At 44.4% G+C, this 23,285-nt stretch overlaps 1 protein-coding gene across 1 annotated transcript in view; it reads right to left on the bottom strand.

Annotated features, from left to right (window-relative positions):
- Nucleotides 1-23,285, bottom strand: part of BTK (Bruton tyrosine kinase) — an 86,234-nt gene that overhangs the window by 3,729 nt on the left and 59,220 nt on the right. The window contains exons 9-17 of the mRNA XM_066581009.1: nucleotides 18,763-18,825; nucleotides 17,125-17,179; nucleotides 13,786-13,865; nucleotides 13,577-13,698; nucleotides 11,324-11,395; nucleotides 7,575-7,746; nucleotides 5,296-5,512; nucleotides 5,137-5,201; nucleotides 4,741-4,859 (exon numbers count right to left, since the gene is read on the bottom strand). Of these exons, the coding sequence (XP_066437106.1) occupies nucleotides 4,741-4,859; nucleotides 5,137-5,201; nucleotides 5,296-5,512; nucleotides 7,575-7,746; nucleotides 11,324-11,395; nucleotides 13,577-13,698; nucleotides 13,786-13,865; nucleotides 17,125-17,179; nucleotides 18,763-18,825 (965 nt within the window). The remainder of the gene's footprint in view (nucleotides 1-4,740; nucleotides 4,860-5,136; nucleotides 5,202-5,295; nucleotides 5,513-7,574; nucleotides 7,747-11,323; nucleotides 11,396-13,576; nucleotides 13,699-13,785; nucleotides 13,866-17,124; nucleotides 17,180-18,762; nucleotides 18,826-23,285) is intronic.

The raw sequence follows: 23,285 nt of genomic DNA, 5'->3' as shown, positions 1-23,285 counted from the left end.
AAGGGCTTAAATATATAAGCCCTTCCCTGCAATTCATCCTAAAATGTGTAAAAATAAAAAATATATATATATACTCACCTTCTCCCGGCAGCCGGAGCTCCGCGCGGCCGTGGTGCAGTGGGTGTGAAGGGGGTGTGAGTCAGACCTGCCCCCTGATTTGCTCAGCGCTGAGCCAATCAGAGGCATGTCTCACTCACACCCATTCATGAATTCATGAATGGATGTGAGTCAGACCTGCCCCTGATTGGCTCAGCGCTGAGAGGCAGCAGTCACTCACCCATTCATGAATTCATGAATGGGTGTGTGAGTGAAACCTGCCTCTGATTGGTCAGGGCTGTGACCAATCAGAGGCAGATCATTCAGCAGGCGGGGATTTTAAAGCCCCGCCGGCTGAATAGTGCCGAGAAGCAGTTCAGGAGAACTGACAGCGGCAGCGGCTGGACTCCGGCTGCAGCGGAAAGGTGAGTGTACAATTTTTTTTTTATTTTAACACATTTTAGGATGAATTGCAGGGAAGGGCTTATATATTTAAGCCCTTCCCGACAATTCACCCCCCGCACGCCGGCAGCCCATTGCTTTCAATGGAGCGGCTGTATTGCCGGCTCCATTGAATTCAATGGGCAAACATCGTTCTTCTCTGTCACAGCTGTTACAGCTGTGGCAGAGAAGAATGATTTGTCTTCTATATGTTCTCAATGGGGTCGGCGCTGCTGCCGCCGGCCCCATTGAGCGCATATAGAGAAGAGAACAGGAATCGCAGATCGCAGATAGGTGCGATCTGCGATTTCTGTTCTATAATGTATCGGACGAGCGCATGAAAAGCGCTCATGTGTCCGATACCATTGCAAAGCAATGGTTTTATAAAATCGCTGGACGCATGCGCATGCGCAAATCGCGGCTAAAAACACCCGTCTGACTAAGGCCTAAGGGTCAACTCTAAAGTTAGGATGCATTCACACCACATTTTTGACTATGTCTCAGGGTCTCCCCTCAGGATCCATTTGAATCCTTGAAAAAAGGATTAAGATGGAACATGAAACGGAACAATAGGCTTTCACTTGTCAATATAGTTTACATTAGTTTCTATTTTAAAGGACAGAACTAATGGAAACCTTGTCAAACAAAAACTTATTCGTCTCTGTTTGACTAAAGTTAAGGAATGATTCAGTTCGGGATTCTGCCTCAGTGCCGTCTGGAGTGATCCAGGTGGAAACCTGAAACACAAACCCACGGCATAATGAAAAACAGCATGCAAATAAGGGTCCATTTAGAAACAAAGATTATCGCTCAAAAGACATCTTTTGAGCGATAATCTTTGTGTGCATTTACACGGCAAGATGATCGCTCAACGGCAGTTTGAGGGACAGTTTTGAGCGTTCACTTTGCATAAGTGTGTAAATGAAGGCTCACGCTGTATACAGAAAACAAGCAGGACTGCTGTCTTCTACATACAGCTGTTTTCTTCTCGGAGCGCACAGCTGGTATACAGCTGAGCACTCCGAGTGGGGTATGCAGAACACCACTGGAGCACTGTCTTTTGCATACTTCTGTTGCGTTCACAAAGCGCTCAGCTGGTATACAGTTGAGCACACCGAGCGGGGTATCCAGAAGACAGCTGGAGCGCTGTCTTCTGCATACTCCTGCTGTGCTCATAGAGCACTCAGCTGGTATCCAGCTGAGCGCTGAGTGAGGTATACAGAAAACAGCTGGAGCGCTGTCTTCTGTGTACAGCTGCTGTGTTCTCTGGTCCTGATAAGACTCATCGTTGTCTTTCAGCTTGCTGCATCTTTTACGAAAACTGCACGATGGCCGCACATTTAGAGCCAACGATTCTCGCTCAAAAGATGGCTTTGAGCTAATGTTGAGCGAGAATCGTTGTATCTAAATGGACCTTAAATCCTTACATGCAAATATTACTTGTTCATCTCTAGACATTCAGGAAGTAGTAATTTTTTTACCATTGTAGCATTTTAAGATGCCTATCTCTCTTTTTTCCCATTGACAGTCATATGAGGGCTTGTGTTTTTCAGTGATGCCATTTGGGGGTACATATCATTCATTGGTTCACTTTTATGAGTTTTTTGGAGGAATAGAAACAAATTAATCTATTGTTTTTTTGACCCTTATTCCACTGGGTCATTTTGGTTGGGGTGTTACCAACTATATCTAGTTTATTTTCTATTTTACTACTTTGCACTGTAAAGACATATTTTTAAAAAATGATGTGTTTGATGCCACAGTGCAGAAGTAATGGCTTTATATTTTTCTGCTGACACAGTTTTATAAGAGCTTGTTCTTTTCTGGATGAGTTGTAGTTTACAATTAGCACCCTTTTGGGGTACATATGTCTTTTTTGGGGGGGAAGGGGGGTGGTGTGATGAAGGGGGAAAAGGTAAATATACCATGACTATATTATATTACATCATATGTTGTGCCCATGCAGTATAAATACCATATCATCTATATATGAACCTTAGGTGCCACGCTTGTTATTGACCGTGGCATCTGTGGGAATTGAATGGCTGGGATTGTAATTTTCTTTGATCCAACTTATCAGCTGGCACCAGCATATGATAGGTATGAAAACTACAACTTCACTCTATGAACTACCATACAATTATGTTATAGTGATGGGAACCCACACATCACTGTAATGTAATACTATGGCAGTTCACAGGATGAAAAACTACAACTGCCAGCAGCTCCTGAAGGTCTGTAGCTGTTAGGACATGCTGAGAGCTGTAGGTCCCAAAAGGGAAAAAGTAAGACAGAAATGGACAATAAGTGTATTTTTATGTATTTGTGTTTGGAGGGGACTGGGACAGATATATTAGTTTTTTTTCCCCTCACAGCCTCAGCCTGCTGGGCCTTCTCTTCATCAACGTCCGAACTATGCATTCTATCTTTTGCACCTTGCAGCAAACTCTAGGATATGGGCGGCACTAAGTATATGCTGCATCAGCGTCCCACTTGATGAAATAATCAGCCAAACGGATAGGAGGATGGCCATCAGGGAACACGTTCAGGTCAGGAGGTGGGTCCCATTGGAGGGAGCAAGTGATAAGATTTAATCCATTATTTCAACACTTGTTACACACTGTTGTACCGCCCTTTAGCTTGTATACAAGATATGATACGGGGGAGCATAGAGGCTCTAGTAGTCTTTTGGGCCACCCCTAGCTTGCATACAACATGTGATATAGGTGAGCATGGAGGCATACTGGTTCCGTATGATATCTTGCGGCATATCACTCCACATTTGCTGTAACTGAGCCTCTGGGTTGTGTAAACTCGGCGAAAATGGCGTTACAGATGGTCCCATACATGTTCTCTTGGCAATAAATCTGGCGACCAGGTAGGCCACAGAAGTGTGATAATGTTGTGGGGACATTCCTGTGACACACTTGCTGTGTGCAGTTGAGCATTATCTTGTTGGGATATGCCTCTTGGAAGTGTAGTGGCCCAGTGCACCATCCTGGTCCCCTCCATAAATGTCATACAAGTGTGTCTTATGTTGATGCACTGTGCAAAGCTGTCCTGTCATTTCCAGTGTGTGTGTTGCACAGCTGCAGTACTAGAAAGGTTAAATGTTTAATAAAATCCAAAGCCTGCATGTAAATGTATCAAATCTGTTATATCATGTAGTAAGAGAGAGGGTATAAAAGTGAGTGCTTGAGAGCGGGAAAGGGTCATCTTCCATCTTGTCTGCCACCTGAGTTCCACCTAATACAGAGCCACATGAAGGCATCTTCAGCCTTCTTATGGTGAAGATGGAAGCGGAGGAGAGAAATCCTGTTCTGCTTGTGAGTTGGATGTGAGTGGAGTAAACCCCCAAGAGTGAGAGAGTTTTTGTAAGTAACTACTTCTTCTCAAGGCCAGTGCAGAGGTACTAATTAATCCTCTAAATTTTCCTACGTGACTGTCTGGAGCCTGGATCACCGCATAGAGGTACATCTACATGGGTGTCTTTGAGCTTATGAGAGCTGTGTGGAGGTACTAAGTTCTAAAGTCATTTGCCTGCACTGTAAAAACTTTAATTGAACTGCTTTGTGTTATCTGTGTCAAGTTTTCAAGTAAAGTTTATGCCGGGCTCTAACTGTCCCTAGAGACCTGTGGTACTAAGAACTGAGTGGCTGCATTTATTCTCCGCCGAGGGTCATTCTGGTGTGTGAAGGAACGGTGGCGTCACCGGTGACAACTACAACCCGTTATCTTCCCTATCCTAGGGGTGTTCCTGTGGCAAAACCGGTCATCTAATCACACCACAACTTTAATCATTTGCATATCTACCTGAGATGTAACTGCATACTGAGTTTTGCAACAAAATAACAACAATCTCTAGGGGCTTGATTTATTTATTTTTTGATAATGAGTATATTCAGCACTGCTAACGTGTGGATTTTGGCACGGAATTGAAAATAGAATTCTGCATCAAAATTCGAAGTTAGTAATGCTTGATTTTTTTGACAAAGAGTCTATTTGATATATAGTGGTTCAACCTTTTATGATTGTGATTCTACAAGGATGCCATATGACCTTACTTTAGTATGGCAGTAACATCACTACAACCTGATGTCTGCAAAACACAACATCAATGGGACCATGTGCCATGTTACAACTGTAATAGCTAGTACTTGTCAGATTGTATTATTTTACTGTTCTTCCTACATATCTTGCCTATTCGTTTGAAGAATGAGGTTTTTGTCTAAATCTTGGAAAATCAATTTTAATATCACTTACCAAATGACCATACATCTGATTTACTGCTGAACTTGCTGTATAAAAGAACTTCAGGCGGAGACCAACGGACGGGAAACTTTGAACCCAGTGAACTTGTATATTCGTCATCCAAAACATACCTGTCCAGGATCAGAACAATAGGGGTCAGGATTCTGGCTGCATTTGTGCGAAAAAATTGGTTCACATGCTTTACACTACATTTATGTCTTTTAGGCATTTTCATCGCACAAGCAACATGGCTTGGTGGAAAGGAAGTGTGGTTTGTTGCTAATAGGGTACATTTTCCATTAGTACTGTAGACTTTAACAGAAAGAGCCATACAAATGCACAGCCACCTCTCCATTCAGTCACTACCTTGATATGCCGTAAATTTATAAAAGGGAGAATTTTTTATACCTCGAGAGGCCAAAGTCTGAAACTTTTACTGTCCCATCTTCAGCAACCAAACAATTTCTGGCAGCCTAAAAGAAATTAGAAATTGGGTCACTGGCAGTTTTATGCATTTTTAGTATCATTTCATCAAGGTCTACAGAATGTTAATGTGAAATTCCTTACCAGATCACGGTGAAGAAATTGTTTAGCCTCAAGATAATTCATTGCAGCGCATACATTGCTACACATGGACAGGAGGTCTCCCCGTCCCATACGAGAACGGGACTCCTTCAGATAAGTCAGCAGGCAGCCATTGGAGAGATACTCAGTAATGATAAAAATCGGCCGTTGTTTGGTGCAGACTCCATATAACTGAACCAAATTTTCATGGGATAGTTTCCTGTAAAGCAAACACACATGCTAAAAGATACTATCCATCTGGGAGTTACGCCCGTAGCTATGAGTTACATTAAAGTCCCTCTTGATTTGTTTGATTTTTATGTCTTGGTGCTGCTGATAATAGATATCTACTAGAGATGAGCGAGCACGCTCGTTTAAGGCTGATGCTTCGAGCGAGCATCGGTATTTTTGAGTAACTGATTACTCGTCCGAGCACCATGCGGGGGGGGGGGGGGGAGAGAGATCTCTCTCACTCTCCCCCTGCTCCACCACACCGCCCCGCGCCTCCTCGCATGGTGTTTGGTCGAGTAATCAGTTACTCGAAAAGACCGATACTCACTCGAGCATCAGCCTTAAACGAGCGTGCTCGCTCATCTCTAATATCTACTGCTGTCAGTAAAAAAATGAGTGCTTTCACAAGCGGAGGAAAAATCTACTTCAAAAAAATTTGCTGCAAAATCCACGTGCGTTTTATACAGATTTGCCCCAGAATCGCTGCGGATTTGCAAAGGGCAAATCCATACTATTTCCACTTCAAAATCTGCAATGGAAACATAGAAAATTGATGAAAGACATGGATTTAGTAGTAGATTTGTCCATGGTGGATCTTTCCGTTATGTGTGAAAGCACCCTTTAAGGGGTGATCGCTACAGGCCTGGCTCCTCTAACCCTTACTGATCACTTGTTATTTCTGGGGAAGCCAAGTATGAATAGATTACCTGGAGCCAGACGCATACTGTCAATGAGGCAAGTTGAGCTACGCACCTAAGGCATGCTCTTTCCTGACTACAGGGGCGACAAATTAATAAAAAGGTGTCGTTCTCTGCATAGTTTAACATTAAAGTACAAAATCATGTAGGGAAAAAAAAACGCAAATTTGGAATAATTTTTACAGGACTGAGTTGTATGTGATTTGGCTCTGAGGAAATCGTGGCAAAACCATGGTGTTCTTGCTGCAATTTTGAGCAGATTACTGGAAAAACTCAACCACAAGGATTTAAGTACCTTCTATGATATTGTAGTCAAGTGACAAAGGTCCTGCACACTGCAGTGTAGAGCAGGAGAAGGTGGTGAGAGCTCTGCCAGGAGGTTCATGGCAGGAGGGAAGAAATGCTAGGGGGTTAGAAAATATCAGATGGGGAGGGTGGAGGGCATGAAAGAAGATGAAGTGTGTAAGAAGAAATGGAGAAGAGACAGGAAGAAAGCAAACATAATAAAAGTTATGCAGGTAGCAGTGATGGGACTGCTGGATGATGAAGATGATGTTCACGTTACGAATTTGCTGCAGATTTTCCACAGTGGAAAATGTGCAGCTACAAACATGCTGTTTAGAAGCTTGAACATCAAAAAGCACAACAGAAGCTGTGTCTTTTTACAGTGACTTATCCAGCAAGTGTAATTGGGAGAAGTCATCATGGTGGTCTGAGTGAGATAGTAGAAAAAAAAAACAGAAAAGAGAATGACTCCAAATCAGATAAGACATTAGATTTAGACATTGGCTGAAAATTTTAAGTCTGTCTCTGATTGTGTCTGGTCAGTGATGGATTCACTATATGGTTGGGTGGTAAAATTTCTGGAAACAATAACTTCCAGTTTATTCTTACGATTGTTCAGGCCACAATGGGAGTTGTAACACCTAAAACCTTTGGGCAATCAAAGGCCCAGTGGCTACACACCTGAGAGCCTGCCAAACCTATGGTACTAGGTGGGCCATCATTACAAGTGTTTGGCTCAGGCAATAAAAAGGCTAGGCACACTCCTGCCACTGTTGCTTGTATAACTGCCATTCACATGACAATCTAGCCATGTAATGCATCCATGAGATGGGTCCACCAGCGTGGAATTTATTTCTCTATAGTGGCTCTCCATTCTGGCTCCTGGACCGGGTTCCTAAGCAGAAAACTTCCTCTATCAAGTTCAGATGCCCTAGTAGTTCATATAGTCAGTTGTTTTGCTGCTTACATACATGCATATATGCTTTTACAAATTCTCTGCATGATTAAAGCTGACCATGTTTTAACAATAGAAATATGTTGTAAAGGTTGCACAGAAGTGTCACTTACATCATGCACTTTGCTTCTTCAATGAACTCATCCTCCGACATGGAGCCCTCTTTTACCATTTTGATTGCAACTTCATGTTGACCTCTCCATTTTCCATACTTTACAACCCCAAACTGTCCATTCCCTAATTCTTTTAAGAAAGTCAGGTCTTTGGGATCAATCTCCCATGAGCCTTGGGATAAAATCAAAAATATAATTGTAAGTAATTTATGTTCTATTAACTCTAACTTCCCAGTAAACTAATGTAACACTTTCTTTCTGGTTGGCTATAATTATTAGTATCACTCATGGACTGATTCTTAGGTTTCATGTATTTTGGCTCCATATTCTGCCAGCAGAGATTCAGTGAAGCATTGAAAGCTAAATGTTAACCTATTCAGCTACACATATTTGTGTTTTATTTCCACATGCAGCATAATACAAAAAAATGGTTGGAATCAATGGCAAAGTTTTGAGGCGTTCCAGAGGTGGACTGGCCATTGAACCCACTGGGAATATTCCCGGTGGGCCAGTCAGGTCCTGTGGCTTGTAAAAGGGCTGAAATTTTTAAGCTCTATTTGGTGGTAGGCTCTGAAATGAAAAAAGGCAGTTCTACTCATCTATGCCGATTCTCCCACTACCGGCCTCTGCAGTCCATGCCTGCACTATTCACCCAGAAACTTGCCACAGTGATCACAGGGTCGCTTTACACGGAACCTAGTGGGGAAACAGTGTGGACACAAACTGCAGAAGCTGGTAGCGGCAGAGGTGGGTATAACAGCTTTTTATTTTAGTAAATATACCATTACTGAGGGGGCTGATGCCTTAAGGGGCATTATTATTGAGTAGAGGCACTTATACTGTGCTTGGGAGACTAAAAGTGGAATTTCAGGGAGCAGGAAAACGGGGATACTAATAGTGTGTGGAGCACCATGGGTAGCATTGTTACTATCTGGGGTACCATGAATAGGAAGATAATGTAAAGGTTTGGAAAACAAAGCCAGGTGACTGGAAAATTGAAGAGCCAAAATGCCCGTGTCAAATTTTGCACAGATAAGTCGTGACCAGGGAAAGTTGTCATGATGGTCTGGGCCAGATGGACAAGAAAAGGGAAAGTCAACAACTCCAGTTAGAGATGATGTTACCTGTGATCACTGGATATAATGGTACTATAATCACCTGTATGGCCTGCACAGCACCTGTGTAGAGCTGGTACATACTGCTCTATGGTCACTATAAGGGGGGCAATAATAGTCTTTTTATGGTGTGTTTTTTAGTAACACCATGGTGGCATTATTTGGCCCTTATCTGGTGTTGTTATTGATATTTGCAGTGGTCTTTATTTAGTGACAGTACTATATGTTGGTATTAATCACAATGTGGTGGTATTATGTGGTCATGATCTGGGGGTATAATTTGGCACTCATATAACGTAATTATTGGTAATACTAATCTTTGTAGTGGTCCTTATTCTGTAACAGTATGGTAGTATTAAGGCCCATTTAGACACAATGATTATTGCTTAAAGTCGCTCAAAAGACATCTTTTCAGTGATAATCGTTGTGTGCATTTACACGGCAAGATAATCGCTCAAAATTCGCTCAAACGGCAGTTTGAGTGACAGTTTTGAGCATTCACTTTGCATAAGTGTGTAAATGAAGGCTCACGCTGTATGCAGAAGACAAGCGGGACCACTATCTTCTGCATACAGCTGTTGTCTTCTCGAAGCGCTCAGCTGATATACAGTTGAGCGCTCCGAGTGGGGTATGCAGAACACAGCTGGAGTGCTTATCTTCTGCATACTTCTGCTGTGTTCTCCGAGCGGGATACCAGCTGAAACAATAGTATCAACGGTATCCCGCTAAGAACTCAGCGCGCGGTCCTGATAAGACTCATTGTTGTCCTTCAGCTTGCTGAAAGACAATGATGAGCAAATCGTTAATAAAAACTGCACGGTGTCCGTGTGTTTAGACCCAACGATTCTCACTTAAAAGACGAATTTGAGCAAATTTTAAGTGAGAATCGTTGAGCCTAAATGGGCCTTTAGTCACTATGTGCGTGGTTATATGTGATCAAGGTTTGGTGGTATTATTTGACCCTTATGCTCCGTTATTACTGGTAACGTGGAACTTGGTATAGTGAATTTTATTCAGTGACAATGGAGGTCATTATACAGGTCACGATGATTTTGCATATATAAGGATGGTTTCACACCTTTACCCAGGGTTCTGCTTTCCTGCTCCATTCGGTGACCAAGTAAGGGGAATCCCCATGACCGAACGGCTCTGTCTCAGGACTGAACCTAACAGCACTGAATGGACCCCATTGACTATAATGGGGTCCATTTGGTTTCTCCTCAGCTGCAACATTTCAGAATAAAGCATACATGGGGGCATTGTGTATACCTGTCCCAAGTGGCTCAGTCAGCATACATCGGTTGATATGTTTCCTTTAACTGTATATTATTGCATTTAAATGAAAGCTAAACACAGAAAAAGTATGGGTAAAGATTTAGGCCTCCTTCACACGAGCAACAAAGTCGCGCGATTTTGTTGCGTTGCAACAATGCTGCAAATCGCATGCATGTGAAGCCCATGTTTTCCTATGGGTTCCTTCACAAGTGCAAAGTTTTGTAGCATGCGACAACCTGACAAAAACCTCACAGGTCCGGTGATATGCCCACAACTTGTGAGGTTTTGTAGCCCATGTTTCTCTATAGAGCCTTCCTCTCTGTTGCATCGTATTGCACGAAAATGTGATTTTTGTGCAGTGCCATGCAACTTTGACAGTAGGAAATCCTACTGTCAAAGCCTAAGCTAAGCCCTAGCTGCAGGAAAAAAAAAAAAAAAAACATATACATTACCTTAGAAGTCATGGCCAACGCTGTTACAGCTTCCTCTCGGTTATTAACACTGTTTCTCTTCATCTCTTCTGGCCGGGGATTGAAAGATCCCTGCCTTCTGGAATCGCTGGATGTGATTGGCTGACGCTTAGCCAATCACAGCCAGCACTCGATGAACAATCACAGCCATTCATCAAGCGCTGCCTGTGATTGACTAAGCATCAGCCAATCACAGCCACCGCTTCCAGGATTTTTCAATCCCTAGCCAGAAGAGATGAAGAAGACTGCTGGGGACCGAGAAGAAAATGTGTCAAAACCCAGGACAGTGCTTCTAAGCGATGTATACTTTTTTTCTGCAGCTACGGCATATTTTTGGGGTAGTGCTTATATTTCGACTTTGTAGCACCATATGCAACTTTGTAGTGCTACAAAATCACGGCATCACAGCGAGAAATCGCAGCGATATCACACTGACCAGCGATACGATTTTGCTGTGATTTTCTTGCTGCGATACGTACGGCCCATGTGAAGGACGCCTCATACTTTACTATTTAACTTTTTTAAATGCATGCCTGGTTTTGCCTAAAAAATATAGATGTAAAGTATTGATGAAGGCCATGTTCACACGGGGCAGATTTGCTGCAGACTTTCTGTTCAGAATTTCTGCAGCAGCAAAGTGGATGAGTTTTCAAAATCTAATCCACAGGCTGCATATGAAACCTGTATTGATTCCGTGTGTAAATTGACCTGTAGTGCAGATTTTCTGCACCAAATTCGGCTGCAGATTCATAGTGGATTTACCACTATGTTGTTTACTTTCCGTGGATTTTCTGCTGTGGAAAATCTTTGGTGAATCCACAGTGTGAACATAGCCTAAATCTGTGTGAAACAAGTGTTAACTGCTCAAATGTACTGTATTACTGCTTACCATAGCCGAGCCCAGCAGTGGATGGTGTACTTCTGACAGAACACACTGGATATTTAAGTCTTGAGATCAATCCTATATAAGAAAATTAATAGAAATGTATTAAAGCTCATTTTTTAAATCTCAGTCTTAACATTCTCTGTCTGTAATGCTCTTGTGAGCACCAATGTCAGTTCAATCCATACCAGGCACAGCACTGTACACTGTATAGTGGCTGTGCCAGGAACTGCAGCTTAATGAGATTGAGCTGCTCTTAGGTCACGTGTCAAATGAACATCACACAACTGTCTAGCGCAGATCCTAAGAGGCGGACCCCTGCCAATCAGTTTACGCCCGAAAAGCTCCTTTAATTCAGTCTTTACTCCCTGAGGCAGAGAAGGCTTAATCAAGATTTTGACATACATTTTTTTTATTCAACTGGATAACTTTTGCACGTGTCACATCGGCCTATGGGTACATCCACAGGAACATATTATCCACAGTGGAGAATCCGCAATAAGTTCATACCAAAATCTGCATCTGTTACGGTACCCTCTAGAAGTTTGGAAACATCCTCTTAAAATGTGGAATTTGGGAAGAAATAATAAATTCTAAAGTCCATAGCTTTGCAGTGTATGTGTTTATACCACCATAAAAACAAAACAAAAGCAGATCAATCTTCAAACTGACTCTGGAAAAAACTTCAAATTTAGGGCTCTTCGAAATATCCACCCTTTGCTTGTATTACAGCCTTGCATAATCTCGGCATGCAGTGGATCCATTTAAAGGGGTATTCCAGAGATTGGACGAAATTTCCCTAACATTTCCACTTATTGCCATTATTCAAAACTGAAATTCAGTTCCTTTATTTGCCATCCTGCACCACATCCTTCAGATTTCCATATTGTTATTTAAAGTGACTGTCAAGGAGTGCAAAAACTACATCTCCCACAATGCCCTGCTGCCAATTACTGAGGAGAGTGCATTTACAACTGCACAGACTGTGAAGGCACTGAGCATGCCTGACCAGTGAAACACTGAAGCTACAGGCTGTAATCATTGGATATCAATGGAGAACCAAGTGGGGTGAGGCCATATCTCTGCAGCTTTGTTAAACAAGTTATAATATTATATTGCAAAAATACATGTTATCACCCTATGCGCTCTTTCACACGAGCGTATATCGGCCGGCCGTATACGCTACGATGTGAGGTGTAAAAACTTGTGAACGGGCACACACATCTAACGTTTGTGCGCCTGTTCAGACAGCATGGGCCCTGGCGCATATACACCGAGGCCACCATGCCGTTACCCCTTCCATCCCCCTTGTCGGCTCACCTCCTCTCTCCTCCCCTCCGGCTCATTGCAATGGGAGGGGACGGGGGCGGAACTCAGTGAGCCCTATTTTTCCTCCTCCCATTGCTGGCTGTGAACAAGGGGCAGGGAGGTGGCATGAGCTTAGCTCCATCCCCGTCCCGCCCCTTGTCCGCAGCAAGCAATGGGAGGAGGTGGGACAGGAAGCCGCTTAGCGCCGCCCTGCCTCCTCCCATTGCAATCAGCCAGAGGGTAGGAGAGAAGAGGGATGGAGTTTAGTAGTCATACTGCTAAACTCCCTCCCACCTCCCTTCTCTGGCCGCTGTCATTGGCTCCCATAGGAGCCTATGCAGCGGCCGACGTATTCCAGATGGAAAGATAGTTCCAGGACTATCTTGTGGGTCCGATGTAAAAACACCCGGCACTATAGTGGCCAGCCATGCACTTTTACGTTGCGGGAATACGGCCATGTGATCGGATGCATTGGACTTCAATGCATCAGATCACAGCGTATATCAGCCGACCGTGAAAACGGTGTGAAGGAGCCCTATGAAGCATATAACTTTCATTTTAAATCACCATAATACCCCTCCAAGTTTCTCACTCATACTGGATGAAAAACCTTCCAAAGAAGTTTCTGACTGGTGATTTGCTGTATAAACCATGGGATGTTTCCAAACTTCTAGAGCGTGCTATACATGCAGATTTGCTACAAATTTCACCCACTCATTTGAAGGGGTGAAATCCACGATAAACAGTCACAGCATAAATTAACATTGTGCAGATTTTAAATCTGCACCACTGCACAATTCACACTGCGGATGAAATATTACCCATCTGACCTGTAGTTTAATATGCTGTGTATTTTCTACATACAAATCTGTAGCATAAAATATTCATAGTATAAGCCACATGTGAACACCCCCTAAAGACACCTTTGCCATAAACATTAATAGGCCTTACCGGCGGCATTATGCTGGTGGTAAGTGATCAGTTCTGGAATTGAAGTATAGAGATGTTTCTCCGCCAAGTAATACTGGTTTGAAGGCGACTCGCAGACTACATAATGACGGATAATTCCTTCCCTGTAAAAGCCAATTAATTATACAATTAACATACGAGTTATCAATCTGTCTAAGGTTTTCGGTGTGCTCTTCATTTCTTTCACTTACCCTGATGACTTCGCATACACAGAAACTGTATACTTTCCAGCTTTACTTGAATCTCTAACAATAAATCCTCCTTCTTTGTCCTGTAAAATATTTTTACATATCATTATTGTTGCAAAAAAATAATTTCAGCAATTTTTATAACATTTAAGTAGGTTTTTACAAACAATGGGACATACACATTAAAGGGCTTGTGCAAGATGTACATTTATCACCTAGGTGATCAAATTCTGTTCATAGGGGTCTCACGGCTGAGAACCTCACCGAGTGCTTTGTACTCGGCTATTTCCATCAGCCCCAATGAAGTGAATGAAGCATTGCCTGCATATGGGCATCCAGCGCTCCATTCAATCTGACATCACTGCGGTTGAGAGAAGTGACCCTACAGTGACAAGAGGGTGGGAACAGGAGACCCCCATTCTCGGGATCAGTGGGTGTCTCAGTTATGAGATCTCCGTGGATAAGACTTTTATCACCTTTCTTATGGATACGTGATAAAAGTTTATCTTACCTCTTTAATGCTTGCATGCCAAATAAAAAAAAAATCAATTTTTTCCCTTCATTCTGCACTTAATACCCCATAATGACAAAGTGAATGCTAGAATTTAAGACTTGAAATTTAGTTCTAGGCGCCTCCCATTTCTCTTTATCATCTTTGAGATGTTTCTACACCTTGATAGAGTCCACTGGTGGTAAATTCAGTTAATTGGACATTATGGGTGAAAACACCTCGGGGCTCAGTCATTCGGGCGTTTGTACGCACGTCTGTCAGTTGCGTTTGCCGGACGCATCTAAATAGAATCAATGCTTTTCAATGAGAACAGGCACATGTGCGAATTTTACATGTGCACCGCGCATGCGGCGAAAATTATAGGACACCGGTTCGCAGAATGCATGTAACTGCATTCTGCGTCAAACCGGGGTTCTGTGTATGTGAAACCCCTGGATGCTATCGCATCCAGGGGTTTCACCTTGTGCTCAATGGCGCTGGCGGCAGCAGCGCCGGCCCCACTGAGAATATACAATAAAGATCGTGATCCTCTGCCACAGCTATCACAGCTGTGGCAGAGGAGAGCGATGTTCTCCCATTTAATTCAATGGAGCCGGCAATACAGCCAGCTCCATTGAGAGCAATTGGCTGCCAGCAAGCGCTGCAGTAATTTTCAGGGAGGGGCTTAAAATATAAGCCCTTCCCTGAAAATCAATCCAAAAAGGTGTAAAAAAAAAAAAAGATGTATACTCACCTCTCTGCAGCTGCCGGGGCTCAGCCACGTCCAGCCGGCTCTTCTCCAGCACTGTTTTGAGGATTTTTCAGCAGGCGGGGATTTAAAATCCCTGCCTGCTGAAAGGGCTGAGCACTGTGACAAATCAGAGGCAGCTCTCAGCTATTGAATGACAGCTGAGAGCTGCCTCTGATTGCTCCCTGCGCTCAGCCAATCAGAGACAGCACTCACCCATTCATTCCCACATATCTGTTTAAGAGCACTGTCGGTAGCAGGGAGGACTCAGCGGTGGCAAGACACTCACTGACAGACGTCGGCCGCACACTGCAGGAGAAGAGCAAGAAGCCGGCAGCGTTGCTGAACACTCCATTACATGCGTCCCCCAAAGACTGCATGACAGCAGGGATGCAACAGCGCAGGGCGACTGTGAGTGATAGGTACCCACTGGGGACACCAGGGAGGGCACAGTGCCGGGCCCGGGGAACAGGCGGGTAGCTAGGGAAAACTGCGGTGGAGCACAGCGCTGCCTAACACACAAGGAGCGAGGCCACAGTAGCACCTTCTTGGACCTTCAGCTATTGACCCTATCGGGAGCTAAGGGTGTAACAGGGGCGTTCCACCTATCAAACCCCTAGCTTCCGGTGACATTAAGATACAATAATACCGGCTAAGTGTGCCTCTGACTTTCTGTAGCCACCATACAAGTAAATGTCTGATCTTTTAACAGGCCTTGCAATATGACTAGCGATGTACCTTTTTCCCCAGGGCAAGTCTTAGTTGGTAACCCCCTTTCCCCATGTATCCCTCTGTCCCCAGACTCACATCAAACACCTCTAACCGCAAGAAAAACCTTGTGCTATGTCCTATCTTGGTGCGTATTATGCACGCATACACGCAAAGATAGTGCATGGGGATTGGTAGCACGCAGCAAGTGCGTTTGTCATTGTGCGGCGCACAGCTACTTGCAGCTGTGTCAGCATAACCTTAGTGACTATGAAATACTGGTAAACCATAACAATAAAAATAACAAGGACATGTAACGTGAAAGCAGAAAATCTAACTTGGTACACCAAGGAGAAACGGAAGATAAAAAAGGGGGAAAAGAGAGTGTGTTATGGTCTCCCTCGTGGTGTCCAGATCAATGCCTCAGCTGCGCTACAGAATCTTTTGAAGAAAGGGGGCCAGTAGATAACCAAGCAGAAAAAGCTGATGAGTCTCTGCAGTTCAACCACGAAGGTACCTTTACATGGCATGACTTGCGCTCCTGTGCTTTCACACAGGAGCAATAGTCTATAAGAGAATGAAGACAGAACGCGCCGGAGATCTCTTACAGCCAACCGCCTCCATTCACAGTAAACCACAAGTTGTGCAAAGATTGAGCAACTCCTGTTAACATTGAGCGAGAAGTCAGTAGTTCTTCTGTTTCAATGGGCTGAAATGGGACAACTCACAACTTCTGAGCAACTCTTGCCCTTAACCTTGTTGGGGCTTTTGTGTACACAGGTCTACAGTCACTCATTAATTGCTCATTTGAGCAATTATTTGGGTACCTACTGGCCTGTGTAAAGGTACGATACGGCCCAAGAAGAATAGAAGTTGGAGATAGCATTATCATCTATGGATCTAAGTTTTTTCATGTGCCTTAATGAGTCCAAGGCTTTAACCTGTATCACCCTCAATGGAGGAGTGGTCAATTTCCATAATCTGGGAATGACTCGTATTGCAGCCATGATAAAGTGTTCCAGGAGACCCTTCTTAATCCGAGAGATATAGCCTGGGACCATAGAAAGAAGGGTAATCTCCGATGTAATGCCTGTTGATGTCCTACACAAAGCTTTATATAGTATGGAGGTATCCCACCACAAACGGGCAGTCCCACCAAATGTGCTACATAGTACCTGGAAGATCCCATACAAGTCACGATCTTCAAAGGGGACACATAGTAGGAACCAGGGAGTGGGTGAGTATTAAAAAAAAACATCACCCGGCTCCATGTGACCTTCCCTACCAGCATAATAACTTAGTTTATGGTACAGTAGGGAGGTAACAGGTTCCCTTTAGGCAGTATCTGGAGCAGGATATACAGCAGTAGAAGAGGTCCATGATAGTTATTGCTTACCTCTGCTCTTAGTAATTGCTCTGCCTGGCTTCTTGTCATGTTTTTGGAATACCATCTGTAAAGGAAAAATAAAAGACACAACTGTTGTGAATCTATACCATATCCATCGCCATGTATTAGGGATTTGGGTTGTTCATAGACACTAACAAAATGAGTAGAGGAGCATCTTCTGGAGGAAGTGATCGAGGCTTCAGGAAGCGCTGCACTGAAACCATTGTCTCTGCAGAGGGCACAGTTGAATAGGGAAGAGCTTAGGTCAGCTAAGCACCTTAGGAAGATGCATCAAGCTTACTTTCCAGGTGATAAATCTCAAATTCCTAGAGTCCCCACTACCGTGTCCCCCACCAATCAAAAAAGGATGTTGCCAGGCCAGAAGATTTGGGTGTAGTGCTCAACAGGGAAATAAGTAAATAAAAACATTGGCATGAAGTGCAACCTTCTAGGTGTAAAGTGAAGCACTGAGTCAGGGACACCTTCTTTATACTACCTGGGACTTCTAAAGTATCTGTAGAGGTCCAATTCCAATCAGTAATTTCCGTGCGGTCCCGCTTCAGTCATTCCACAAGATTTGCACGGGAATTTCACCACATGTGAACCGAGCCTTGAGTGCTCCTGTCCATGGACGGATTTGCATTCTGGACTACGGAGCGGAATTCCGCTTCCGGACTCTGCAGTAAATCCAGCCCCATAGCATGCAATGTAAAAACGCGATTTTCTGCTCACAAGCGGAAATCAATTGCGATTTTTTTGCTCGTGGAGAAGAAATTGCAACATGCTGTGATTTTGTATGGGCTACGCACGGCCGGCATCCATTGAAGTCAATGGAAGCCATCTGTCCTACGGCCATTTTGCAATCATTATTGCAGAATCACCGCGAGGGCCGTGTCATCGCCGTAGCGACGGTGCGGCGTCCTCTGTACTGAGCATGTGTGCCGAAGCAAGAAGAAGGCGCTGGATGGGTACGCAGGTGTCACCAGCGGGGCCCAAAGTCGAACTTTGCTGTTGGATTCTACATGCGGGGTCCCGCCCGCCCATGGACAGGGGGCCTAACATAGCATTTCTATGGAGTGTGTCTGACAGCGAATTTCGCATCGATCCGTCCGTGGGCATTTGGCCTAAGTTGAGTATGTCTACTTTTGTAACTTTATGCTATAAGAAGCTTCTATAGAAAATGTGTGAATGCAATTTTGGAAAATATAAAAACACACATTTTAATTTATTTAGCTAATTTATATAGCATAAGCATATCCTACAGCGCTGTACACAGAGAGTCATCATTTACACTGGTCTCTGTCCCCATGGGGGCTCTCAATCTAAATTCAGCTATTTGTATGTTTATGGGGGGTTTGGGAGTATGTTTCTGGAGATTCCACTGCAACTGAAACCACCCTTATGTTACCTGTACACATAGTATATTTTGCCGTGTGACCTAGAACCATGCAGCAAAAACCATATGTAGTTTAACGAGTTGCAACGTTTTTTAGATATAGTTTTCGCGTGACTTGAACAGATATAGGCACCCTTACGATCATGCATGAGCAAGTGAAGGGCAAGAAGAGGAATTTTTCTGTAATGTGTGTCGATTAAAGATGCAGCTCATGTTTCTAAATTAGGCATAATTTTATATAATACACTTACTCATATATTTCCAGGGGATCCTGAGCTTCTGTAACATAATTGCCAGGGATATAGCCTTCCTGCCTAGAAGCAATAACATAGATTGCCATTTACAACTGAGGTGAGGCATAGAACTCTACAAGATTTAAAATACAGTGGTCCCTCCACATACAATATTACTTGCTTTCTGGCCGACCATTGTATATTGAAAATATCGCATGTTGAAACCATAACTCTATGGAAAACTGGCAATTGGTTCAGAAACCTCGAAATGTCAACCCAAAGTAAGACAAAATGAAGAATAACAAAAAAAGGCAGATAACTAAGACAAATAAAACAGGTTTGAATATTATTGGAAATTCCCTTGATATTTATGAATTTAAATTCAGCATACATGTTGATCACGTTGTTATTTATTACTGTTCCAATCATTACTTTACCCAATCTGATGAAAACGTGATATGCGACCCCCAGTCCAATGGATAACGGCAATCACATGAAAGTAAATAAAAAGTGAAAAGGTTAAAGTTTCAGCTCCCCTCATAGATCAGATCCATGAGGGGAGCTGAAAGTACTCACCTCCATCCTACACGATGTCCGCAGCATTCTGGTCCTTCCAGGATCTGACGCCGCCTTCTGCGCAAGCACGCCAGACGTAAAACGTCAGACGCATGTGCAGAATCACTCTGCTCCTGGCAAGTATGAGTAGCCGAGAGCAGGAAGAGGTCACCGGGAAAAAAAATAAATAAAAGACAGAACATAAAAAGGGTTAAAAAGTTGAAATTGCATCTTCCCTCATGGATCAAATCCGTGAGGGGAGATGAAATTACATATCTAAGGCTCCCGGATTTATCCACGGACCTCACCACGACTTCTGAGCACGTTCCGTCGCCCAAATGGCAGACGCATTTGCAAAAGCCACGGATTACTGGGGTAATTTAAAATCTCCCTGCTCCTGACTACCAAATGTAGCCAAGAGCCCGGAGATTTCACAGGGGGCTGCGGTACGTGTCCATGGTCACGTGATCGCTGTTATTCAATGGATAACAGTGATCATGTAAAAGTAAAAGAAAAGTCAAAGTTTCACCTCCCGCCACATATCCGATTCATGAGGGGAGGTGAAATTACTTACCTAAAGGCTCCAGCAATGTCCCACACTGGGATCTTTATCCATGGACCTTTCCACAGCTTCTGCGCATGCGCCCATTGACAAAATGGCAGACGCAGGCACAGAAGCTGGGACAGGCCCAGGAAATTTCAAATCTCCTTGCTCCTGGCTAGTAAATGTAGCCAAGAGCCTGGAACAGTGACAGAGGGCCGCGGTGAGCGGTCCCTGGTCACGTGATAGCCATTATCCATTGCATCACGTAAAAGTTAAAAAAAAGTTGAAGTTTAATTTCCCCTCTCCAATGCGATCTACCCCGGACTGCATTTCTACCCTGATGCGATCCTCCTCCACAGACCTTTCCCGGCTTCTGCGCATGTGCCCTCCAGCAAAGTGCCAGACACATGTGCAGAAGCCGAGGAGGGCAGAGGAAACTTAAAATCTCCTTACTCCCAGAGGTGAAATTACTTACCTAAAGGCTCCAGCAATGTCCCACACTGGGATCTTTATCCATGGACCTTTCCACAGCTTCTGCGCATGCGCCCAATGACAAAATGGCAGAGCTGGGAGCCAAGGGTAGCTGGGAGCCTAGAGCAGTGACCAGTGGCCTCGTTCAGCGGTCTCCAGTCACATGATAAAAAGGTAGCGGTCTATCTTAGGCTGGTCTGTTATGACCGGATAGAAATTGCGGATTCCGCATTAGTTTAATCTGCGGTAATACCCATTGTGCTCCATGGTCGTGGATATACCTGCAACCCATACGCAACTACATTGTATACAAATACAAACAAAGGTGTACTGCGCATGACCGCCTGTGAGTACGCAGTTATGCGCAGCCCATTACGCGATCATACGCAGGGCCACGGACGGGCTCACAGCTGGGATCCGCTGCGGGCCTCCACAAGCAGATTCCACATATGGCCATATGAACCCAGCATTATTCAGATCGCTACCTGAAGTACGCAATTTACAAGAAGTCCCCGAGAACGCTCGCCTTTCTGCAGTTCCAGGAGCAGCTTGTTGAGTGCCTTCTGTGTGAGACCACCGCACCTCAGAAAGCTTACAAAGCCTCCAGAGTGCCACTTTTTACACCCCATCCCTGTCACCGAGGTCAAGAAATACCCCCCAAAAAAAGTGTTGGGTTTGCAGGAAGCATGGGGGTAGGAGTAATACTCGGTTTGCAATGGGAGGGGGCGTGATGGGGTGGGGCTAAGCTCTGTTCTGTCCCGCCCACTCCCATTGCTGGCTGTGCACAAGGGGAAGGGAGGGGGAGTGAGCTTAGCTCCACCCCTGTCCCGCTCCCTCCCATTGAAAACAGCCAGAGGAGGAGGAGAGAGGCAGAGAGCCAGTGAGGGGAAGGTAAGGGGGGAACTGCTCTGATGGAAGTGTGTATCGGCCAGGCGTGAAAACAGTGGCCAATATACACTGGTGTAAATAAGCCCTAAGAGTAAGGAAATGCTCCAAATGTGGATGTAAACTGCTGTTTGGGCATACAGTATGGATTTAGAAAGGAAGGTGTGCTATTTGGCTTTTGGAGGACAAATTTTGCTGGAATAATTTTTGGACACCATGTCGTATTTGCAGATCTCCCAAAGGTACTAGTATAATCTGAGCCCCTAAAAAGTGACTCATAGTATGTAAGGCTGAAAAAAGACATATGTCAGTTCAGCCTATTATCCTGCAATGGTGATCAAGAGGAAGGCAAAAAACAACCCATGAGTTAGACGCCACTCTTCCCAGCTTCAAATCTGGCAATCGGAATAATTCCTGGATCAACAATCCTTCTAGTTCACCATTACCACGTCCTCAGGCAGAGAGTTTCATAGTCTCACTGCTCTTACAGTAAAGAACCCCCTTCTATGTTGGCATAGAAACCTTTATTTACAGTCACAATCCTCGGTATAATAGGTCATGGGAGAAATCTCTATATATTTACTAATCCCTTTTACCATTTCTCCACCCTTTTCACTACTTAATCCCAGTTCACTGTCTGCTGTGACTTCTCCTCTGTCTCTGTGGTTGCCCTTCCCCAGTCCCTAGTTTAAACACTCCATTTTGGAAACTACACCCCTTAAGGAATTCATCACATCAAGGAGTGTAGTAAGCATTTTTAACCCAAGGCTGTTTTATGGGATTTGTTTAACCCCTTAGTGACGGCCCCATCGGGATTCTACGTCCTGGCCTGCTGGGCTTTATTCCTAGAGGACGTAGAAATATGCATCCTCTAGGAATAAAGGCCCTGCAGGCTCAGGACGTGCTACCTCCATGCTGTCGGTTACCAGAGGTAGCCGACAGCATGGAGCTGTCATCCAGGGCCACAGGACCCCACCACCGGTAACACGATCGCCGGTATCCACCGGATACCGGCGATCGCGTTAAAGTCAATGTAAAGTAAAAAAAAGTTAAGATTTCAGCTCCCCTTACGGATCGGATCCATAAGGGGAGCTAAGAGTACTCACCCCCGGTCCTTCGCGCCGTCCGGCATCTTCAGTCTTCTCCCCGGCCCTGCCGCCGGCGTCTGCGCATGCGCGCCAGACGCATTACGTCACTCGCATGCGCAGAGAGACGGAAATTTAAAAACTCCCTGCTCCCGGCTAGTATGAGCAGCCGAGAGCAGGGAGCTGTCACCGGGAGCCGCTGTATGCGGTTCCTGGTCACATGATCGTTGCTATCCAATGGATAGCGATCATGTAAAAGTTAAAAAAAAGTTTAAAAAGTGTAAAAAAAAAAAAGATAAAAAGTTTGTTTCATCTCCCCTCATGGATCATATCCATGAGGGGAGATGAAATTAGGTACCGTAAGCCCCCAGATTTATCCACAGACCTTGCCCGGCTTCTGCGCACGCGTCCGTCGCCAAAGTGGCGGACGCAGGCGCAAAAGCTGCAGATTTAATTTAAAATCTCCCCGCACCTGGCTAATAAATGTAGCCAAGAGACTGGAGATTTCATGGGGTGCCATGGTACGCTTTTCCCAGTCACGTGATCGCCGTTATCCAATCAATAACGGCGATCATGTAAAAGTAAAGAAAAAAGCTCAATTTTCACCTCCCGTCATGGATCGGATCCGTGAGGGGAGGTGAAATTACTTAAATAAGGCAACCGGCGAGGTCCCCTGACAGGATCCTTATCTGCGGCCCTCCCCCCAGTTTTGGCGCCTGCGCCCATTGCCAAAATGGCGGACGCAAGCGCAGAAGCTGGGGAGGGCAAAAGGAAATTTAAAATCTCCTTGCTCCTGGCTACTAAAGGCAGCCAAGAGCTTAGAGATGTCACGGGGGGCCGTGGTGAGCGGTCTTCGGTCACGTGATCGCCATTATCCAATGGTTAATGGCGATCACATAAAAGTCAAAAGACAGTTAAAGTTTGAAGCTCTGTTCAGTTTGGGCCCCGTTGTGCATCCAGACAGAAAATTAGGGCCACAATGGGTATGTTTCTGAACACGG

The sequence above is a fragment of the Eleutherodactylus coqui genome, chromosome 10 (assembly GCF_035609145.1).
Source record: "Eleutherodactylus coqui strain aEleCoq1 chromosome 10, aEleCoq1.hap1, whole genome shotgun sequence".
NCBI classification, from domain to species: domain Eukaryota; kingdom Metazoa; phylum Chordata; class Amphibia; order Anura; family Eleutherodactylidae; genus Eleutherodactylus; species Eleutherodactylus coqui.
This window is presented reverse-complemented; position numbering and strand designations above follow the sequence as displayed.